Source organism: Onychomys torridus, chromosome 2 (genome assembly GCF_903995425.1).
Source record: "Onychomys torridus chromosome 2, mOncTor1.1, whole genome shotgun sequence".
NCBI classification, from domain to species: domain Eukaryota; kingdom Metazoa; phylum Chordata; class Mammalia; order Rodentia; family Cricetidae; genus Onychomys; species Onychomys torridus.
Genome location: NC_050444.1, coordinates 84,149,260 through 84,172,668, shown reverse-complemented (window position 1 = coordinate 84,172,668; position 23,409 = coordinate 84,149,260). Strand labels below are relative to the sequence as shown.

Sequence of the window (23,409 nt, the reverse complement as noted above, 5' to 3'; positions counted from 1 at the left end):
CCCTTTTGTGTTCTGGTTGTCCAATTTGGACAACATATTGTCAGCCCTTGAGGCAAAGGCAGTTTCTTGCCCAATGGCTAACTTTGCCACAATGAAAGCAAACTCCATATGGAGGTTCTTCAATGTCATCTTTTTTTGGAGTAAATTGGTTCTGCCAGGAGCAGACATGTCTCACTGTTATGAAAATCCTTATGTTATTAAAACATCTTTAATGTCATATTCTGTAGGTCTCTGAAGTGTTTGAAGACCATGTGTCTATCTAAAATATCTGTTTGACCTTGAAAACATACCTAACATAACCAAAAATTTGATTGTTAGATGACTAACTACTAACTTGTATTTCTTAATTATCCTAAATAGTTTGTAATAACTTGCAAAGACTAGAAACATACATTATGTTTTTAAATGAGCTGTATAGATAAAACATCTTAAACAAGAGGAGAAACATATGTAGAGTATAACAAAAATTACTAACAATTTGTATCAATATACAAAAATCCATACTTAGGTAAAATATTTGAGACTGGTAGGTGCTTTTTTAGTTGGAAAGGAGATTCAGTAATCTATCCTTTTATCTTCTCACTTTATACGCCCCATTTTTCTTTTCAGAATGAGATCCCTGAGTCTAATCACCTTTTCTTAGTTTCCTTCTTGACCATGACCAGAAACAATCTGTAACCAATCTCCCAAAACAATGCCAAACATCCACCAACTGACCAGAAACCACCCATTGCACCTCTTAGAAATATCGTGTTGTGTTCTCTAGACTGTTTCTTGTTGTCTGTAAGTAAAGAGATCATTAGAGGGCCTGATAAAATTGCTATAATTGTCACATTCTGGGAGAGCTAACTGTACTATTTTTCATTTAATCTCTATGTGGTGGTAAAATACAGAGCTTTTCTGAAGTGCTGGCTGGAGTAGTCTGTGAGGCTGGATCTTTACAGCCAGGAGCTTGGAAATTGTTCTATATGCAGAATTTTGAAGAAAATGCAACTGAGGCATTCTAAGAGTCTGGGTTACTTATACTACTTGTCTTTATTGGTGATAGTTTCTTTTTTTTTTTTCTCTTGAAAACACACAAAATTTTAAAGGTAACGTATATATCTCCACTAACACAAGTATGGAATGTGTGATGTGTACAAGTCAGTTAAAAATAATTTTTTGCTCTATGTTTGAGCAGGTAAAAGGTATCTGCCAGCTTTATAAGTCTGGATGAACTGCATAATCAAACTGTAATATAAATCTCTATCCATGCCATATGAAAGGATGGCATGTAATAATAAGTCATGTGGACTCTGTAGCCAACAAGATTTATCATGTCTCACCCAGTCTCAGAGTTGTTCCCATGTCAAGTTATCAGGACATATGTCACTTGTCTTGTGGTCTTTCTTGGCTTTTCCCCTCATCTCTGTAGTGCAAGATCCTTAGGAGGTCTCCCCTGGTCACGTCTGCTCTTGATTACCTTTGAAGCAATCCATAGTTTTTTGTTTCCTATATAAACAAAAGCACAACCTCTCTCCAAATGCAACACATTTCCTGAATTCCATTCTACAACCAAGACATCCCTAAGGTATATAGTCTGGTTTACTTCAGCAGTCCCTTCCACAATCCAGTGTCTCTTAACAACTGTCATTCTCTATTCATTAGCAATCCAATGTCTCTCAGTAGCTGCCATCCTCTGTTCATTAGCATTCAATCAAAATTAAAGCCCACACTCCCTGTGTTATAATATTTCCAATCCTTGATGGCTTATTCTTTTTATACTAGTTTATTTTTTTTAAAGAGAGTTTACTATTATTTTTAACTATTTTATGTTGGTCTGTATCCACTTTTTTTCTTTCTTCTGCATCTAAGCACCTCTTTAAGCATATTGTACATTTTTGGAGGTTTTCTGTGTCAGTACCTGGATTTCTGAATATCTTCAGCATTCTCTGACAGTGTGATCTAGCCTTAAAGGGCCAGTCCATATGCTGTACTCTTCCACTTAGCACATGGCACTTGCGGTTGGCTCAAGCTCCCAGACAGAGGCTGGGAAACACACCTGTGTGTGCCGTGAGCCTCAGCCAGCCTAAAAGACTGGAACTAGGAAGCGCTTTGTCCAGAATTTTTCTCGGTTTTCTCAGGCCCTGTGTTCGTATAGTCAAGTCCCACGTTGGCCACGATCTGTAGTAGTACTTTCTTGTCCGAGCTGCCAGCCTGAGAACAGTGACATGGAAACATTATTAATTATGAAAGCTCAGCCTTAGCTTAGAGATGTTCCTAACTAGTTCATATAACTTAAATTAACCCATATTTTAAAATCTGTGTTCTTCCATATAACTCATTACCTCATGCCCATACTATCCCTTCTGCTTCTCTGCATCTGACTGGCAACTCTGCCTTTCTTCTTCTCAGAGTTCTCTCTCTGCCTAGAAGTCCCACCTATACTCTTGGCTCAGTTATTGGCTGTTCAGATTTTTGTTACACCAGTCACAGTAATATATCTTCACATAGTGTACAAATATCCCACAACAAATCATGTTTACACCAGTGTAAGCATATCACTTCAGAAGAGCTCTTTATACATAAAATAACAATCAAAACTTTTATCTTTATTACCCATATTATAGAATCTATCTTATGAAATTCAGTCATATTTGTGGCAGGTCTATAAAGAAAAGTATCTTTGAGAAATCTCATTTGGTGAGACTCTCATGAACTTCCCAATGATAGTTATTGACAGTTAACAGTGTAAGCTGAATGCAATGGTTTGAAAACAATATTCTGGTGTCCAGGGGCCAGAATTTTGGGTCTCTGCTGGACTCTCTTATTTATAGCCTGTGCAACTTGGAGATAAGTCCTACAACCTTTTGTAACCTCAATTTTATGAATTGACTAAGTTAGAACAATAACATTTGAATCATAGAGTTGCTATGCTGAGATTTCTAGAACTTGTACAAACATACAGATGCAATTTTCTTTAGGGGGATGTAGGATTGAGGTAGAACTTGATACAAACTTTGGTTCTGTTACTCTGTAAGATGGGTGGTCCTTAGGAAAGAAAATTCACATTTCTAATATGCAGCTCCTCTATTTGTAAAATGGAGATCTCATAGCCAACCACCTTATGCAATTATGAGGATAATTATGAAATATTATATGAAGAAGATGTAAATCTTTTTCTTTATCACAGCAGGGTGTGAGCACTATGCTCTCACTGTTCTCACCTTTAACCTTTTATTGGCATTATTTTCCTAACTATAAATAAAATAATGGTTTCAAGTTTATTGAATTTACATTACATTTTTTTTTTAATAAAAAAAAAGCAATGATAAGGGTTTCTCTGAGGTTTAACCATGCCCTTTTTTCCAAGGGAAGAAGCAATGCTGTCCACCTACTTTGAAACCATCAATGACCTGCTGTCCTCCTTTGGTCCAGTCCGTGACTGCTCAAGGAACAATGGGGGCTGTACCCGCAACTTCAAGTGTGTATCTGACCGCCAGGTGGACTCCTCAGGATGTGTGGTGAGTGCTCATTGGTACAGGAGCTTTTCTTATCCTGGGGCCCCTCTCTGCAAGAGAATAGGGATGAAAGAAGATCACGCTGCTTAAATCTACTGCCCCTGTGTCCCTCTGAATACCAGGCTTCTGGGTTTTCCCCTTCTGTGAAGTGGGATGATTAAACTTACCTCTCAGGAATTTTAGAAAAATAAAATGAGGCAGTATAACTTAAGTGTCCTTCTTGATAGGTTTTGCATTCTAGAAGCTTATAGTACTTCTGACATTAAAACACAACCATCTTGGCTCTGTAAACACAGTGCAGGCAGGGGAATGCCACTAAGTTGAAAACAGTACACAGTATAGATTCTTTGGTGTGGTTTAGAAGACGTGCCAGCTGAGACCCAAGGTTGGTAATAGGCTTCTTTGGGAAGTTGGTAATAAGAGTGTCTTTGAAAGCATGGATCAATTTGGTATTAAAAAATGATGCAGATGGCCAAAAAGGGAAGAGACTTGTTCTTTAATTGAATGCTAATATCTAGTGTGAAATAATAATACAGGAGAAGATATATGTTGCCTATGAAAAAGCATCCTGAAATGGATGGTTTGGTTTTTAAGAATGCCCTAGAGTAATTGTCCAAACATTAAGTTCCAGAGCTATAACTACAGTAAGGGTTATGTCTCATGAGCTTGAAGTTTTAACAACTACATACATGTGCATGTATACATATGTGTATGTGTGTGTTGAAGTGGGGGAAGTCCAGCTATATGCTTGGAAAGCATTGCAATTGCCAGACAGGCTCAGCCTGGCTTTCAGTGCCCTTCATTTGGCTCTTACCCAAGCCCTCCTTGCACATTGCTCATCACGTAACTCTTCATTCTACACTAGGGCCAAATGGACCTGATTAGATGCTATTCTTTGAACATGCTGCTTGTTTAATGCTTCTTGCCCTTCACTTACAGTCAATTTCTCTGCCAGCATTTAGAACAAATAAGTGGACATGCTTTCAGATCTTTGTTCTTTCTGAAGATATCCCCCTCCCACCCAGCAAGTGGCAGTGATCTTGCTATTGTTTGTAGCTACTTTTAAAAAGATCACCTGAAATATTTTATAGTGCAGACTTCGGTGGGTTTGTCTCAACCAATAGGCTGAGTGAGAACTCAGGAAATCTGATGACTGTACTCAGGATACCAGCAATATTCATCTTAGTAAGAACAGGAAACAAAAAGAGGCAGGGTCAGTAATGGGAGTCACTTTTCTGCACTAAGTTCTCCAAATGAGACCAAAGAAACATGGAATACACTGTTGACACATCCCTATAGCAGAAGAGAAATGGCCAAAGCTTAAGAAACCAGTAAAAGAATTTTCTAGAATATGAGAAGATGCACTGAAACTGCATTTTAGATTCAGAAATCAACAGGACTTTCTTAAGAGGTAGGTGAAGAGTTTAGTGACTTAAGTTTTCAGGATTATAAGCAACAGCAATTTGACATGGAGTAGTTCAGGCAAAAAGCAAAAATGCATTGCCATTGGTAACATTCAGGCACACTTGGCTTAAGAGGCTCAAACAACTGGATTAGAATTATTTTCCATTTCCTTTCTTTCTTTAATATCATGCCATTCTCTGACCAGCTACAGCTTCTCTATTCTGAGTCCTTTGTGACAAGAACACCTCTTTCTGACTCACTCTAATGATATACACTGAAGTATATCATTGGGCAAAACTTGATTCTCACCCCTAGCCCTTCAGCCTTCAATAATGGGCTCAAGAGGGTGGGACAGACACATCTCCAAGTGAGTCACATGGAGAATGTGAAATATGTAGCTCAGCTAGATACAGGCATAGACTCCCAAGGAAATGTGAGTCTCAGAAATTAGAAGAGTAGTTGTGGGTGCTGTGCTAGCCTCTGTGCTAGCAGTCTGATTTAGGACACTGTGGTCAACCCTTCAGACTTTATACTGGAGAAGTAAGACCCAGTGAGGAAGAGAAAGATTTGCTCACATGGTAGAGCTGATCCTTGGACAAATAATTCCAATGGATTTTCCAAATTTGTGTCTCCAAAGCTTGATAGTAGCTTTTATGAAGAGTTTACCATAATTTCTCTCTCCTCAAGTACTTACCTTCCTTCTTCATAAGGATTGATGTCCCTGAGGAATAAAACTCAAGATACAGAAATGGGGGTGGACCTCCATGAGCATAGTGTGGTGTGGTGTGCATGTCTGGGAGTAGAGTGTCTCTCTTTCCTGTTCATTAACATAAACTGGAAAAATAAGAGGAGAGAAAGACATTTTCTGTAGGTTAAGAGACAATTCAATAATCTGATAAGTTTTCAGTGACTTTCCCTCTACAGCAAGAGGATACTGTTAAAACTCTCCCTCTCTGGTGAAAGGCTAGCAATGAATGCTAGGCACACTCTGCTGCGTGGAATAGATAGGACAGTACCCCTTTACACTGATTCTTAAAATATGTTTTATTTCACATGCCTCCTCTCCTAAGAAACTGCATCTTTGTATAAAAAATAATCACACCTTGTATTTGTGTGTGTGTGTGTTCATATGTGTGGATGTACATATGTGTGTGCTTGCATGAAATGCGACAGGATAACCTCTAGTGTCATTCCTCAGGATCACCCACCTCATTTTCTTTTGAGGTAAGATCTCTTACTGGCCTGAGCCTAGTATACTAGGCTGATTGGCCAGCAAACCCCAGGCATCTGCCTGTCTTTGACTCTACCACATTGGGATCACAAGCACATGCCAATAATGCATCCCCCTCCCCTTTTTTAATGTGGCTTCTGGAGATCAAACTCAGTTCTTCATACTTGCAACATAAGCACTTCAACAACTGGGCTGTCTCCCCAGCCCAATTATACTTTGCATTAAAACAAACAAATGAACAAACAACTAATGTGCAACATGGGGTCCCTCACTGATGAATAAATGAGTCTATGGGGGATAGAGTGACTTCCTGGGGTCTTACCACCAGGTGGCAGGATTGAGAACCAAGACCACATCTTTAACATCACACCTAGAGTCAATACCATTTGGAGTTGTTTTCCTGCCAAGTTGAGAGCTGTGGGATGGGTTGATCTGAATGAGATGGGTTTCCGTCGTAATTTGATTATTGGCTGGCTGTGGAATCAACACGGGCCTCTCAGTTTCTTGATACTTCCAAATGGAACAACAGTTCTCACAGGCTCAGATTTTCTACAGGACAAAAGAACACAGCAGAGGGCTAGGAGATGGCTCAGCAGCTGACATGCTTGCTGTGCAAGCAAGAGGACCAGAGGTCTGGTCCCTAGGAGCCACATTAATGCTGGGTGGGTATGGCAGCCTACCAGTAATTACAGCATCAGAAGGCAGACACATGAGATCCCAGGAGCAAGCTCACTATCAAGTCAAGCTGTATCAGTAAGCTCTGAGTTGACTAACAAACCCTGCCTCAAAGAGTAAGGTTAAAAAAAAAAAAAGAACAATAGAAAATGACTCCTGATATCAACCTTGGTACCCCACATGCGCATGGTCACATGTGCACATGCACCTGCACACACATGTACTCCACATGTGTAAACATGCATACATACATGCACACATACTATATACTCAAATACATGATAAAAAAGAAAACATAAATCATTTAATGGACAATGTTTTGGATTTGCAAAATATCATTTCTTTATAAGACAAGATTATATTATTGATGCTTTGCATAGAGTATGTGATATTGGGGCTACACAAATTTATGAGCTCCTGAATTGAGGGGATCCCTCTATGATGTTTCTGAAAATGAATATTATTTTTTGACCTGCTCTATCTATTGCTCTCACCTGATTCACAGGCATGTGATCTATATTGGTATCAGCTCCTTGGTAATTCTTCATCTCACCATGGGGTCATAGAAGAACTGATGGGTTTATCCATACAATTGCTTTCTCTACCTCACTAGTGCATAAGAAATATTCATGGATCCATTAGCTTTTATATACCATCTTTATATGAGCAAGACTGTCCAAGCTCTATTGTTCTACATTTGCCATGAAGGCATTAGTAGACAGCAGTTTTCATAAAAGTGATTGCAATGGAAAATTCTGCCATTAATGAGAAAGATTTACACCACTACCAGAAATGCAAGCAAAGCTTCCCTTTGCCTTCAGAGCCCTCAGACTCACCTGATGTGTATATCTGCTAAGTGAGCGCTCCACCATTGGGCGATAATCCCCAAACACAGCACTTGATTTTCCAACAGTCCTTTATTCCCTTTATCCACTTATGTGTTTAGCCTGATAGGAACAAAGCATCAAGTCTTAGTTGTTCAGGAAAATTGCTAGCAATTACAAGGTTCTCTTATTGACTTCCAACATTCTTTCCCAGTTCACATGATCTGTACTTCTTCATAGTGAGTAGGAGGAAGTCCAAGTCTATAATACAACACAGCTCCTTTTCTTGCTTTCTTGTTTTATTTGGCTTGATGATGATGATGATGATGATGATGATAATGATTGATATATTTGTATCCCACCAATACGAAATAACCTTGAATTATGACTGGTTATCATCATCATCTTCAGTACAGAAAAATATACCCCTTTAACAATGAATACACTGTAATTCTTAAAATCAATGAGCCTAATATGTTATCTTATCTTACAACAAAAAAGGAGTTTGTGTATGGAATTAACATTAGTGACTGACTGACCTTCCAAGGTGGCTTTTATCATGGAGTCTCAGGGCACACCCAGCACTATGGCAGAAAAACCCAGAAATGAAGAAAAGAAAAGCAAATGCATGGGAGGGACAGAGTGGTTCTAGCTACAAACATGGAAAAGAGGTTGATAGTTCAGGAATGCATCTAGGAGAAGGCATCTATAGAAGATTCTCACCTTCTACCACCAGAAAGAAATACTTCCTGGCTATCTCTGACACTGCAGTACAGTGAGGCCCCCTTTGGGCCTCTAGCCTATAAAACAGTAATATAATTAATTTGTTTTAAGTGACCAAGTTTCAGTACTAAGTCATGACAGAAATATGATATTAATGTAGTATGAAAATAATATGGGGACTAATGGAGTAGATAAGATATAAAGAAAGTTTGTGTCTTTCTCATTCTCTAACATTTCTGGAGAAGCCTTACCCCTTGACCAGGCATAGAGGAAGTAATAGTGAATGAGGAAGGGAGCCCAATGAAGAAATGTCACAAATCTGTTAAGCATGGTGTCAGCATGACATAGGTTCACATGCAAGCTGTGGGTCTATTGATTGTGTGGCAGCATATAAAATTTAATCAAGACAGACAACTAAAATAAAGAGAGCACTTGATCATGGTATGGTGGTCAAGCCTTCCATCACCATCTCAGAGTGACCATTGCTTCTGAAACGTTCATGTACTCTGTGTCTTTGAGTTGTTCCAGTTTACTCACCATAGGGAGGACACCTTGGAACTGACCCAATACCAGGTAATCAAAGTCCATCCTCCTCCTGTCATGAACTACTAACTGGGGTCACCTGACTCTATTTAGATAAAAATATTGAATCATGAACAAGTAAGGGAAAACTTATTCAGTGATGACTTCTCTGAACTCCTGAATTCAAAGGCTTCCAAACTGCTGGGACTATAAGTCTAAGACCAGAGAAATAGAAAATGTATGACTCCAAGTGTTTGAAGCTCAAGACTTACAGCTCTAAACACTTGGGCCAGAAGAAGCTCTGAATAGTCAATGCCAGCAGCTAGTGCTGCAGCCCTTCAATTTAGGGATTTGGAACCTTGACATTTTATATGGGCTAATGATATAGCTCCTAAGCTTGAATGAAAGGACCCTCACTCAGTTCTTAGGCCTTCTCAGCTCTCTGGAACTCTCCCTGGTATTATTGTTTCCATTCTAATTAGTATTTCAAGCTAACATGCAAAGTAATGAATTCACTGTGTCTTTATAACATTTACCTTCATGGTACTTAACTGTCCTTCATAGGTTCCTCGGCCTCTGCTGCCAACCATTTTGTGACTCTTCAGTTGCTTTATAGCTGCCAAGTAAGCGTAAGGCTTATACCACAGAGAGTTCCAGAGTTTTATAGCCAAGTCTCAGGTGCTTTCTAACTTCTGTTGCTGCCTGGAGCCTCATTCTAGAAGCCCAGGATTTTGTCTGCTCTTAACATTACAAATTCAGCCTGTACTCAAGCCATGATAAAGGCCACAAGTAAGTGAGTGAAAATGCAGACAGGGTCCCTCTTACATATGGTTGAGGGAAGGGTTTTATTATAGATATGAGGGTGAGAAGAGCCAGAGGCATCTGGAAGGGTCCAGGCGTACATGGACAGCAGAATAGAGTGGGTCATGAGAGGAGAGGGAGAGATGGGAGGTAGCAAGAGAGGAAAAGGAAAGAGACTAGCAAGATGGAACCAGGAGCCAAGAACAAAGGGAGCGAGAAAAGAGAAGAACCAGGAGGTCAAGACAGTATATGAGAACCAAGAGAGCATATAGACAAAATGGCTGATGTAAACAGAACCTGGGGGAAAGGAAGCAAAGCCCAGGCCTTGGGCTGGAAAGTTTTAGGGTAGGGGACAGAATGAAAAATGCTGACAGGAGCCTCAGGTACTGAGTGAGATTTGTCCCAGGTTTCTTTGGAACCTGACAGTAACTGATGAAGACCATCCAGAATAGGGTTTTTTTTTTTTTTAAAGACATTGTTTTAATTTATATGCATGTAGGGGGTGGGGTTGAAAGTGTACATGTGTACACATACATTCAGGTGCCCATGGAGGCCAGAAGAGGGCATCAGGGACTGGAGCTACACATTGTGTGACCTATCTTATGTGGATGCTAGGAATAGAACCGGGGCCTTCTTAACCATTTAGCTGTCTCTCTAGTACCTGGCATAAGCTTTTATTAGAACCGTGTGTGTGTGTGTGTGTGTGTGTGTGTGTGTGTGTGTGTGTGTGTGTGTGTGTGTGTAGACAGAGACAGAGAGACAAACTGGGAACCATATACCAGAGAAAAGCCTCATTAGACTAGTGAGCAAACAGTTAAACAAAACCTGCTCATATAGACAAAACAGAACGTGACCTACTTCTGCATAACTTTTATTACATGAGAGAAGCACAGTCTTGTTTGTGCACAGCTTCTATTTCTATCTATCACATGCCTCAGATAAGATCCTGCTTCAAGCTCTTTACAGAGTAAGCAAGAAGGTGTTCCTCCTCTTATCCTGCATGACAAAATCTACAGGATGCATGGTGTCATGTAAAGATCGCCTACAGAGGTCTAATATGGCCAACAGACGGCTCTTGGAGCTTGTATAAGTTGTTTGGAGTGGTGGCTGGAGCAAGGCCTCCTGAAACAGAAGTCACAGCTATTGTGTTCCTTAGAACGACCATGAATTACCTGAAGCACCCAGGCTACAATGAGGATATTGTGGTAGATGGTGGAGGGGAATAGATTTACAGCTAGAAAAATGACTTAGATGTTAGTCATTTTCTATGCAGTGATGAGGACCAGAGTTTGGATCCCTGTCTTAGTCAGTGTTCCATTGATTTAAAGAGACATGATGACCACAGCTACACTTATTAAAAAAAAAAAAAATTAATTGGGGCTGGCTTACAGTTCAGAGGTTTAGTCTGTCACCATCCTAGCAGGGCGTGTGGTGGCATGCAGGCAGGTAGACATAGTACTGAAGACAGTTGAGAGTTCTATACATAGATCAGCAGGCAGCTAGAAGAGAGATACACTGGGCCTCCAATAAGGCCACACCTACTCCAACAAGGCTACACTCCTAATCCCTATCAAGTAGTGCCACTCTTTAATGACCAAGCATTCAAGTATGTGAGCCTATGGGAACCATTCCCATTTAAACCACCACAGTCCCTAACACCCAGGTATCTTAATTATTTTATTGCTGTGAATTGACACCATGACCAAGTCAATTTATATAGAAGAAAGCATTTAACTGGGGGCTTGCTTACAGTTTCAGAAGTTAGTCCATCATCACAGCAGGGAATGCGATGGCACATAGGCTGGCATGGTACTGGAAAAGTAGCTGAGAGCCTTACATTCTGATCCACAGGTAGCATGCAGAGACAGAGAGAGACTGGATTTAAAGTGTGCTTTTGAAACAATAAAGCAAGCCTCAAGTATAACACCTTCTCCAAGGCCACACTTCCTAATCCTTTTCAAGCAGTTTCACTACCTGGAGAACAAGCACTCTAATTGTGTGGCTGTGGAGGTCCTTCCCATTTAAATCGTAAAATAAAGCTTGATGCAAATGAATGTAACTCTAACTTGGAGGGACCTGATGCCCACTTCCAGCTTCCATGCATGCTGTACCTGCACACACACACACACACACACACACATACACACACACACATACACACACACACACACATTCAAAAAGACACAGGAATATAAATAAATCTTTTTTTTTTAAGGGGGGAACTGCTTCATTTAGTTAAAAGGAAAGAAAACACTAAAAATTTCTTATAATAAAGGCTGGCTGTAACATTGATATTCTCAACAGTTTTTAACCTTGTATAACATCTAGAAAAATAACTGTAAAGACCATTGAATTCCTCTGACTGTGTCTCGCTCAGACCCTCTAAACTGCCAATTCACATGTCAACTTTATCATTCCAAGCATCTTTTACTGTATAAAAAGGTACCTCAAAAATAATGATTTAAAATGTCTATTTTGTTTGTTTACAATCCCACATATCAGGAATGTATGACCAGTACAGGTAGTCTGTCTCTGATAGTAGATGTAATGTCTGGGATGGAAGGATGTTTTTAAATGGATCCCTTCATCAACTTGCTTGATCTAAGAGCTAGTGAAACAGGCAGGCAACACTGTTTATTTCACTTTTACTAAACTTCAAATGGTCTATACACATGGGTTGACTTTCTTACATAACATAGGCTGGACTTGCATGGAGATCATTCCAAGATCAAATATTCCAAGAACTTAGGTGGAAGCTGTAAGGCTTCTTAGTCACCAACCTCAGTAGGCCCAAAATATCATTTCCACCTCATACTATTGGTCAAGTAGGTCACTGAAGTCATCCCAGTAGAAGATAACAAGATTTAAGAATAGTAGATGTTATGATGAACTGGTGAGCAGAATCGTTTGCAAGGAAAGAAATAGAAATATGTAGGAGTTTATAAGGTTTTTTTAACTTTAATTAAATATTGATGTTAGCAGAAATTAATGATTTTTTTCTTAAAGGACAAAGATAATGACATTTTCTCTTATAAAAATAAATGAGTCTATAAGGAACAATATTCTGTACCTCTAATATAGAAAGCGTTGAATAAAAATGATAAGAAAGATGCAATGATGAATAAGACACAATCTCTTCAAGGTAAAAACAAAGTTCAAAAATATTTTAAAACTATGCAGACTAGATACATCTTACAATGAAGCATGAAATGTTTCAAATAGTCAAAACATAGGCAAATCTTGTTTATCTACAATGGCATGTGTGAATCATGATTGTGCTCACAGATATCACAGTGCCACCTCTTAGTGAGTATGAACAATCTTATACATGTCAGTCTAGTCCTATGGACCTCAATGCTCATTCCTGTAACACTAAATTTAACGACCAAAATGTTTGAGTTAGTTCCAGGAAGTTGTGGAAAGCTTTAATAAGTTATGATTCATTGTAATTTTTCTTGTCTTGAGATTCTCATGGGATTTCTTAAAAATCTTACAGACATTTCTAAATTACCATTCATGTTAGTCTTTAACATCCCACATTAACTTTAGTTCCACACTGATGCAACATAGTTTGGGGCAGGGACTGGCATGCTGGATCGGTTCATCTTTCGGTACTTTTCTACCATCAGGATCTATGTAAAAAGCACAGGGTGACAGTCATTTGTTTTAACTATATGTACAATTTTAAACTAATTATATACCACAAATAAAGAAAATGTGTATAATAAGAAAAAAAGAATAGTAGATGTTGTGGCCATTTTAACTGTTGACGTAAAGCATTGCATTGCAGACAAGAGCTCCTGGCAGGGGAAAGAGGGAACTGCAGAGTTGTTCTAAACCAAGCCACCATCGATCTCAAACATAGAAACAGAAAACCAAAGACCAAGAATCATGCGAAAGTTTTTCAACGTAATGGATAGAGGCAAAGACAGAGTTTATATGGAATTTCAGGACTCCTTCAACCCAATGGCACCTTCCTACAGTAATGCCCTGTATTTGTCATACGTGTGTGTTGCTGTAACCAAGTACCCAGTAAGAACAGTTTAAAGAAGAAAGATTAATTTGTCTGAAGGATTCAGAAGATTCAGTTCACCAAGGTAGGCAGGGCATGGCAGAACAGAGCAATTCACAACACATCAGCCAAAAAACAAAGCAAAAAATGATATAGGAAGAAGCCATGGCAATGTATAGTACACACAGACAGTGACCTGCTTCTTCCACCTAGAGTCTACCTCCTGTCTTTACCCACCTCTTAATAATGCTATCATTTTTAATCAATTGATTACATGAGAGTCCTCTTGATCCAGTTGTCTCTGGAAATGATCTCACAGACAAGTGCTCTTCACTAATCTTCTAAGCATTTATTAACCCAGTCAAGTTGACAGTTCAGATTAAATAGTGCAAGTCTGCCTCTCATCAGCTTGACACTTACAGATATTATTCCCTTAAACCTTAGTGTTCCACCTCTGGCCTCCCAAAAGGCTAATTTCAATCTTATAATACAATAAGCACTCCATCTCATGAGTCTCAGTAGTCTTCACAGTTTCAATAGATTTCAAAAATCCCAAACCAAAACCTCCTGTAAGACGCAAGACAAATTTTAACCACAAGTCTCTGTAGAAATCAAAAAGAAAATTACATACCTTCAATGTACAATGGCACAGAGTAAATATCCCTTTCCCAAAATGAAGAAGGAGAGCATGAAAAAAAAGTTTGAGACAAAAGCAAACCTAAAATGCAGCAGGGTAAATAACACATGCTGTAGCTCTGTGTCTTGAGTCTGGTGTGATTTGTACTGTGATATGAGCTCTGACAAGCTTTGGATGTCCGGCTCCTGTGGATTTGCCATTTGCAGAACACACAACCTCTTTTTTGGTATGCCTTCACCTGTTGCCTCCAGCTCTTCTAGAGAGTCTTTCTATTTTCACAGCAGTTCTAACTTTCAGGATTCTCCCCTTCAACTTCACAGCCTTACACAGAGGGCACTCAATTCAGGGACTCCCACATAATATACAAGACTTGACACCATAAACCTTCCTTGGATATCTTTAGGGAAGGCTCTATGGCATTGTAATCACGATATTCTGAAGGCCATCCAAACCAGCAGCATGTAAGTAATGCCAACATCTACTGCTACCTCTGGTAACCTCTGAGTTCCTGGATGACTGAATTGGAGAAACTACTTTCCTAGCTGGCTATACACAAGCAGGGTACCCCTTTGGCTCTCTTTTCTTAGGGGAAAGTCTTTCAAATAAGATGGTAGTTTTGTACCCTGGAGTCTACAGTGGGTATGGTTGACTACTTCCAGAGTTGCCTTCAGTACATGATTCTTATTGATTCAATGCTGTAAATCTGGCCAACAATAGACATGCCACAGACTGAATGCTATGTTGTCTTCAACTTTCCTTTGTGAAACTAATCAGTCCATCACATTTAACCTTAGCCTCACACAGTGTTTCAAGACAGAGACAAAATATGGACAGATCCTTTACCTAAATGTAACAAAGATTGTCTCTATTCCAGTTCCCAATAGTGTCCTTATCCCCCTTTGTAACCTCATAAGCACAGTATATATTGTTCACACTTCTTAGACATTCTGGTTATTTGAGCTCCCTGCAGCAAGTTTTTATTACAATATTATAGGATTTCTTATACCTGAATTTCTAAACTTTTAAAAATTCTTCTCACAAACCAGTTCTAAAGCTGTAAGGACCACATAGATGGGTTTACATACAGTAGTGACCCTGCTTCTGGTACCCATTTTCTGAATTAGTTAGTTTTCTCTTTTCTTTGACATGTTTAACATAAACAATTGAAAAAAGAAAGAAAAAAGGTAGGATGACTTATTTTGGGTTCATTATTTCAGAAGATTCAATTCATGCTATAAGGTCTGGCAGAGCAGAGAAACTCACACCATGGCAGTCAGTCTGGAATCAGGGAAAGGCAGACACAAAAAAGGGATGGAGCAGGAGTAAGATAAGAACACACCTCTAGAGAGCTACTTCCTCTAACCAGGCCTGACCTTTCACTTCTGCCCGGTAAGTAAGCCATCATCTTATGAACATATCAAGAAACAATCAGTTGATTAGGTCAGATCTCTTACTATTTATTTTCTGCAAAAGTATACTCACAGACACAACAGGAGATGTGACTTACTAATCCCTTAGGCATTATTTAAAAGATTCATTTATTTTATTTTATCTGTGTTAGTATTTTGCCTGCTTGTATATCTGTGCACCATGTCTGTGGGAGTGCCTGTGGAGGCGAGAAGAGGAAATCATTTGCCCTGGATCTGGAGTTACAGACACTTGCAAGCAACCATGTGGATGCTGTGAGTCAAAGTTGGGTCCTCTAGAAAAGCAGCCATCTTTACAGCCCTTTCTGAGCATTTCTTAACACATTCAAGTGTGCAACCATAATTAACAGTCATATCTTCCTGTTGCCACTATATCAGATGAAACATTTATTCCACAGCATACCTGTATCTAGCACTGTAAATGGAAAAGGAGTCACAAGACCAAGAGTTCCCTTTATCTAAGATATTCTGGGAGGCAGCGTAGAGTTCAACAGGGCAACAGTGCTGCCCTCATCAAGTCTCTTTATTTCTTGATGTAAGAAGACTACAAGGGTTAGTGTCAATGTTAAGGGGACAGTGGAGGGGGCGGGGAATGATGTGTATTCAGCACCTACTCCATGCTAGCTCATTTGTGTTCATGGCAGTCAGTTGTTTAAGATTGTCCTCCTATGTTGACACCACTTTTCAGAAAGAGAAATGCAAGTGATGGGCAAGCAACCATCCATGCAGAGGTTGCATGCAACTGAGGTCCTAAGTGCTTTGCTTGGCTTAACCAACTTCATGCTCACAGCCATCATGTGAGCTAATTATTATTCCCACCTCAACTTCCCATGCCAGGTAAAGGAAATTGCCTTTTAGGAAACTAATCTGTGAAGAGAAGCAGAGCAGGAAGGGAAGACGAAAGGAGGAGCGATGCTGCATAGTTTTGTGTACTTGTAGGATCCTGTGAGTGATGGTATCTCCTCGAGGTGTCTTCACTATCATTTCTCAGCCCTGCCTCTGAATGCCAGCCCTGCTTCAAGCTAGTTCTACACTCCCATCCCTTACAAAGCACCAGTCACATTTTCACCATCTCTTTTCCATCTTTTTCTGTTTCTGTTTTGACCTAAAATGCCATCTGGCCCCCCACATTGCAGGAAGGACCAAAGGAGCCATGATTACCCACAGATGTTGGAAAGGCAACAAGAAGTCTTTTTAAAGGAAAGATGAGAAAGAAGAATGTTCATTTATTATATGCTAGACATCTCGTGATACTGATCAGAAGGAGGCAAGAGCTGGAATCTTGTTTAATAAGGCAGCGAAAAGTAGCTCTTTTCCATTATTCATTATTCTCCACTTTTAATGACTCAATTGGGCCATAATTAAAAATAAAAACTTAAGAGGGCAAGAAAGACAAGAAGAAGGAAGCAGCAAAGTGAGGAATTGCTTTGGAGCACAGCCCAGGCACAGCTGACCATCCTGTCTGCATGGGTCTCTAGCCCTCATGGGCAAATATAACAGTGGAGGCTGAGCTTCAGTGGGAGCTGGCCCCTGGACAGTGCTTTCTTCTTCCCAGAAGTGGTCTCAGGTTTAGTTCATCTACATACAGCTTTCCAACAAGACGGTGATGAATTCAGAACACAGCCAGGAGGGCCTTGCCAACATCTAAAATGGGAGGAATGATGCTTGCCACATTTTTCCTTTTTGAAAATTGTTAGAAAGATGCAAAGTCAGGAGGAAGGCATCTTTATGGGAACTATTTCAGACTTCTAGACAGACTGTCTTCATCAGACTGCTCTCTAATGGGTCCATAAGTAGAAGATTCTTTATGTGTACCTTTACCAGGAAAACTGGGGCTGATATTGTTAGTGCCATTAACAAATAATTGAATGGATGCTGTGGATAATGTCAGCTCTGGGTTGCTGTTGGTCCCCACAGAAGATGTCTAAGTGATGATTGCTTTCCAGACTCTGGGGTAAGTGTTTGTAATGTGCCACAATGAGCTATCACCATGATCTTATTTAACTCAAGTGCTATTATTACTCACAAGATATGTATAAGAAAGAGACTCAGAAAGCATGCCATGCTTTCCCAAATCCAACCAGCATGGTAAACATAGAGCCAAAGTTCAAATTCAAGTCTTTCAAATTCCAAAGCAGTGTCTCTTAATGCATGAAAGAGCAACGTCCAGTGCCTGAGAATTGTTCCCCAGAGAAACAGTAAATATCTTTCATGTCAGAGAGCATCTCTTTCACTCTCCAGGTCCACGATGCAGCCTTCTCTCTTTGTAGTCAAGAGAGGTAAGTGTTTTGGAACAGTGAGTCTGTATGGAAATGGAGACTGCCCTGATTTTGGTGCTTCAGTACAAGGCTCCAATTTTGAAATTACTCTCCCATCAGGATTTGTGCATTTGAATAAGTCCTTTGTAAGTTTCCAACTGATCCAGCCGTCTTCCTTTCAAGCTGTGCAGGGAGAGGGTGGGGCAGAGTAGCATTCCCAAGATTATAATGTGTGGCATTCTCATAAAACCTATGCACCCTTTTATGACATTAAATACATTATTCTTCCCGTGACATTTGAAGGCTTGTCTGTTTTTTTTTTTTTTTCCCCTCCTCATTTTATTTCCCTGGGATCTGTTCTTTCCTGTGTTTGATGATATTTCTGGAAAGCTAGGTATATTGTATGGAAATCATTATCCCTTAAAATCAGAGAGTTAAGCCTGCCCTTCCAAAGTGATGGGTTTTACCCTTTGATTCCTGGAAGAAAGATCTAGGGAAAGACACCTGATTAAAGGCACAAATTGGAAAATGTAGGCATGATTATGCACCTGTTGACAGTAAGCATTACGTAAATTGCTATAATAAGGTGGTAACATTGTATATGCACTTCAGAGACCAACCGGGGAAGGTAGCCAACATATTCCTAAGGTTTCTCTTGGCTTCAGAGCCCATGACATTATGATAAATGTTATCAGGGGACAGTGGTTCTGGTGCAGAAAGGGCCTGAGAAAAAAGGACAGGACAGGATAGAGAGTGAAGCTTCACTCATGGGATGGAGAGAAAACTTCAGGCATGAAAAGCCCCATCATTTTGCTTCCTTTTTATAGGTATTTTTAGACTGGCCAAACAGGTTCTAACTGTGTGTTTTATGCACCTACCTCAATCATCTGGAAAGACACCCTATACACTGTATGAATGCCCACTGTCACTCTCTACCTTCAGTTAGTCAGTCTAGTGTTGAAAAATACAGGTTCTGCCTTCTGAGAAATGCTGTGGATATCGCTCTGTGTAAATAAAGTTCTGATTGGCCAGTGGTCAGGCAGGAAGTATAGGCGGGACAAGAGAGAAGAGAATTCTGGGATGTAAAAGGTTGGAGGGAGACACCACCAGCCACCGCCATGAAAAGCAACATGTAAAGACACTAGTAAGCCACAAGCCATGTGGCAAAGTATAGACTAACAGAAATGGGTTAATATAAGATAGAAGAAGTAGATAACAAGAAGCCTGCCTCGGCCATACAGTTTCTAAACAATGTAAGTTTCTGTGTGCTTTCTTGGTTGGGTCTGAGCAACTGTGGGACTGGCGGATAAGAGAGATTTGTCCTGACTGGGCCAGGCAGGAAAACTCTAACTACAGAGAAACTAGGCCAAAATCTTGCTCTCTTGCTGTGGATATCGCTCTGTATGCTGTGAATGTGTTGCTCTGATTGGTTAATAAATAAAGTGCTGTTTGGCCAGTAGCCAGGCAGAAAGTATAGGCAGGACAAAGAGAGAGGAGAATTCTGGGAACAGGAAGGCTGAGTCAGGAGTTGCAAGCCAGACACAGAGGAAGCAAGATGTAAAAGTACTGATAAGCACAAGCCAAGTGGCAACTTATAGATTAATAAATGTGGGTTAATTTAAGGTATAAGAACTAGATAGCAAGAACCCTGCCATGGCCATACAGTTTATAAGTAATATAAGTCTCTGTGTGTTTACTTGAGTCTGAGTGGCTGCAGGAGCCAGGTGGACACAGGAAAACTCCAGCTATACTCTGCAGTCTCTAGTCATATGATCTTGGAGCAAATTACTTAAGCCCTCTGAATCTCAGTTTCATGTTGAGTAAAATAGAGATCATAATACTTACCTAAGTAAGTTAGTCTTAGAACTGACTGAGATAATGCATTCATTACATGGCTCTAAGCATTCAGGAAACATAGTGGCTATTATTGTGATCTGTCTCCTGCAGGGATGATGGTGGTGGTGGTGATGATGATGATAACTAAAATTGTTTAAGTACTTGCTATGATCCAGTCACCTAAGGCAATACAAGAAAGTTGACCTTGCTAAAGTCTATGCAGCTACTAGGATGTAGAGCATGGGGATTTAAAAAAAAGCAGCCTAATATGAGAACTTGTCATTAACCAGGGAAATTTTTTTTATAAAAATCATTCAAAATGGTTGCCTAATATTTCATGGAAGGAAATATATCATTGATTGCACTGAGTTCTTAGGCACTTTGCTTCCAACTTAGAAACCCATCATTCTCACAAACTTTGACAGGGAACTATGCCTGTGCATTGAATCATGTCTTTAGAACAGATCCTCACTCATGTTTTAAGGACAATTTTCTATTCCTTCATGATTTTGGTGACGGTGTCCCATAGGTTTTTTGTTTTAGCAGGAGTGCTACATTGCAGCTGGTGTTCATCCCTTCTGGTTTAGGATCATCCTCCTTTACTGCTTTCATGTTCAAGGGCATGCTAGGGTGTTTGGGCAAATAGGCCCTTAAGCAGGAAGTGATAAACAAAAAGTGGCACTTGAGGGAGTGAAGCTCAGTGAAGGTGCAAGATACCCATGGAGAGAGACCAAATGCAGGGGTGTACAGTGCCAATGAGGCAGTGGGACTTCTGCTTCTGGAAATTGTGAGGGTGTCACAAGCCATGTATACATAGCTCGGTATATGCACTGAGCACCTGTGAAGCCCGCCTCTCAGTCTAGAGCTATTGGATGCTGGTATTTGGATGTATGCCTTTTGCTTGGCTCTGAAGTAAGAAAAAAAAAAACTAGAATAATGCATTCATCTTAATTGTAATAATAGAATTTTTATATTTGTAGAGTATCTTCCCCATCTGGTCCTCAGTTTTCTTGTATTTAAGGTTTTTATTTTCTTTTGCACATTGTAAAATTAAATGATTTCAAACATGAATTAGATTTACAAAAAAAAAAAAAAAAACACAGGGTCTTTTTTTTCTACAACTCTCCCACTTAAGAGATAGCTGTGCCACAGTCACTCTATATAGAGACCTCCTATACTTGTCTCCGATGTGCATATGAAAATATAAATAAGACTTTATATATGTAAGCTTAAGAATGGAAGCAGAGGGCTAGAGCAATGAATGGCTCAATGATTAACAGCACTGGCTAAACTTCCAGAGGACTGGGGTTCAACTCCCAGAGCCCACATAGCATCATTTCACCATCTGTAAACTCCCATTCCAGGGGATCTGATGTGTTATTCTGGCCTCTGCAGATACCAGGCATGCACATGGTATACAGACATGCATATAGGGAACATATATATAAAATAAATTTTTAAAAAACTTAAATCTGTTTAATAGTGGAAGCATAAGTAAATTCAGGTGTGTTTGTTTGGAATTATTTTCCATTTCAGAACTATATATCTCTATCTATGTTTTAAAGAGCATTCCCTCCCCCTTGCTCCTTTAAGAACAGCAAAACCCACAGTTTGATAACCATGTGTAACCATGTGTTTTCCTTGTTCAGAAATAAAGATGAGCTGGATGGTGGTAGTGTATGTCTTTAATCCCCACACTCAGGAGGCAGAGGCAGGCAGATCTCTGTGAGTTGGAGGCCAGTCTGGTCTACAGAGTGAGTCCTAGGATAGGCACAAAATCTACACAGAGAAATCCTATGTTGGAAAAAAAAAGAAAAAAAGAGAGAGAGAGAGAGAGAGAGAGAGAGAGAGAGAGAGAGAGAAGGGAGAAGGAAGGAAGGAAGGAAGGAAGGAAGGAAGGAAGGAAGGAAGGAAGGAAGGAAGACAAGTGGCTAGAGGTATTGATCAGTTGTAGTATACTTCAGAAGCATGCTGGAAGCCCTCAGCCTAGTATTGAGAACTGAGAACAAAAGAAACAATAAATAACTAAAGTTGAACACAAAGAATATAACAGCTATACTTACATGTAACTGATAGGTCCAAGTTCCAGGCTGAGACTCTCCTCCACCTGGATAGCATTCTTCTTTTATGCTTCTCATAAATTCCTTTATCTTTTATCATATATTCAAGAGATAAGTATATGAGAAGTGGTAAGTGTATGAGAAATGATATCACAACCACTACCATCATTATTACTTCCAGTATTAATTACATAAAGACAACATTATTAGACCTTATGCTCTCCAGCTTCTCCTTGACTTACCTTAAAAACTACCATGATACAGACTTGGAGTCATGTATCACCTCTGTCATTGGGAAACTGTGGTGTGAGGCAAACTGATAAAGTGTCTTATCAGTCTTATCTATAAACTGGTCATGGTCACTACGGTTCATGATGTTGTTGGCAGGGTCTAATGTGAACAGCAGGCAGGCTCTCTCTTCCCAAAGTCAGTTCCTTTTGGAATGGAGGAACATGATAAAGATGGTCACATGGTAACCTTTTCTGGCTTTCCTTGGTCTTCAAAAACTCTCCACAAACCAAGTATGGTGATGTACACTTTTAACAACTTGCTTAGATACAAGGTCCAGCTACATAGCCCAGGCTGGGCTTGAACTCATGTTGAAACTGGTCCAAACTTACCATTCTCCTTTCTCTTGGTCTCCAGAGTGCTGCGATTACAGGTGTGTGTTATCATGCCCTGTTTGCTAAAAACATATCTTTTTAAGAATAATAGAACTATGGTAGGCACATGGAAGAATATTTAGAATGTTTAGAGGGGAAAGAACAGTATATTGTTATGCCCTCTGACAATTATCTTTTTTTCTTTTTCTTTTTTTTATTATTATTATATTTGTGTTTTAATTTTACACATCAGCCATGGGTTACCCTGTCCTCCCCCCTCCTGGTCCTACCCCACCTTTCTTCCATCCCCTCCCCTCCATTCCCATCTCCTCCAGGGCCAAGACTCCCCTGGGGATTCATTTAAACTTGGTAGATTCAGTACAGGCAGATCCAGTCCCCTCCTTCCAGGCTGAGCAAAGTGTCCCTGTGTAAGCCCAAGGTTCCAAACAGCCAGCTCATGCATTAAGGACAGGTCCCAGTCCCACAGCCTGGATGCCGATCTCGTCTGACAATTATCTTTAAGGATTAAATGTTTCCCTTCAGTTTTTCTAATATGTGTTTATTTATTTAATTATGAGATGAACAAGCTGTAGAAAAAAATGGGTAAGCATAATTTATAGTTTCACCAATACTAATTAAGGAATATGCTCAAACCACCACCCAAGTCAAGAAGGAGGATATTGCCTGCATTGAGAACCTCATTCCCCCATTTCACTTCCTGTTTTTACCCCTTCTTCTGGTCTCTAAGCAAGGGTACATTTCAGTTCTATACTAGCTGGGATCCTTTATTTTGTTCAAAATTTCCCCATCTAGAACACATTAGCACAACACTTTAATTTTATTTTTGGCTTATGGTGGTAGAATATCCAGCATGCAGCACATTTCACCAAGCAAAGT

General features: G+C 39.8%; 1 protein-coding gene across 1 annotated transcript in view; it reads left to right on the top strand.

The window, feature by feature from the left end:
• The window catches only part of Astn2 (astrotactin 2), a 935,232-nt gene that overhangs the window by 527,854 nt on the left and 383,969 nt on the right, over positions 1 to 23,409 (top strand). The window contains exon 10 of the mRNA XM_036178556.1: positions 3,353 to 3,503. Within this exon, the coding sequence (XP_036034449.1) occupies positions 3,353 to 3,503 (151 nt within the window). The remainder of the gene's footprint in view (positions 1 to 3,352; positions 3,504 to 23,409) is intronic.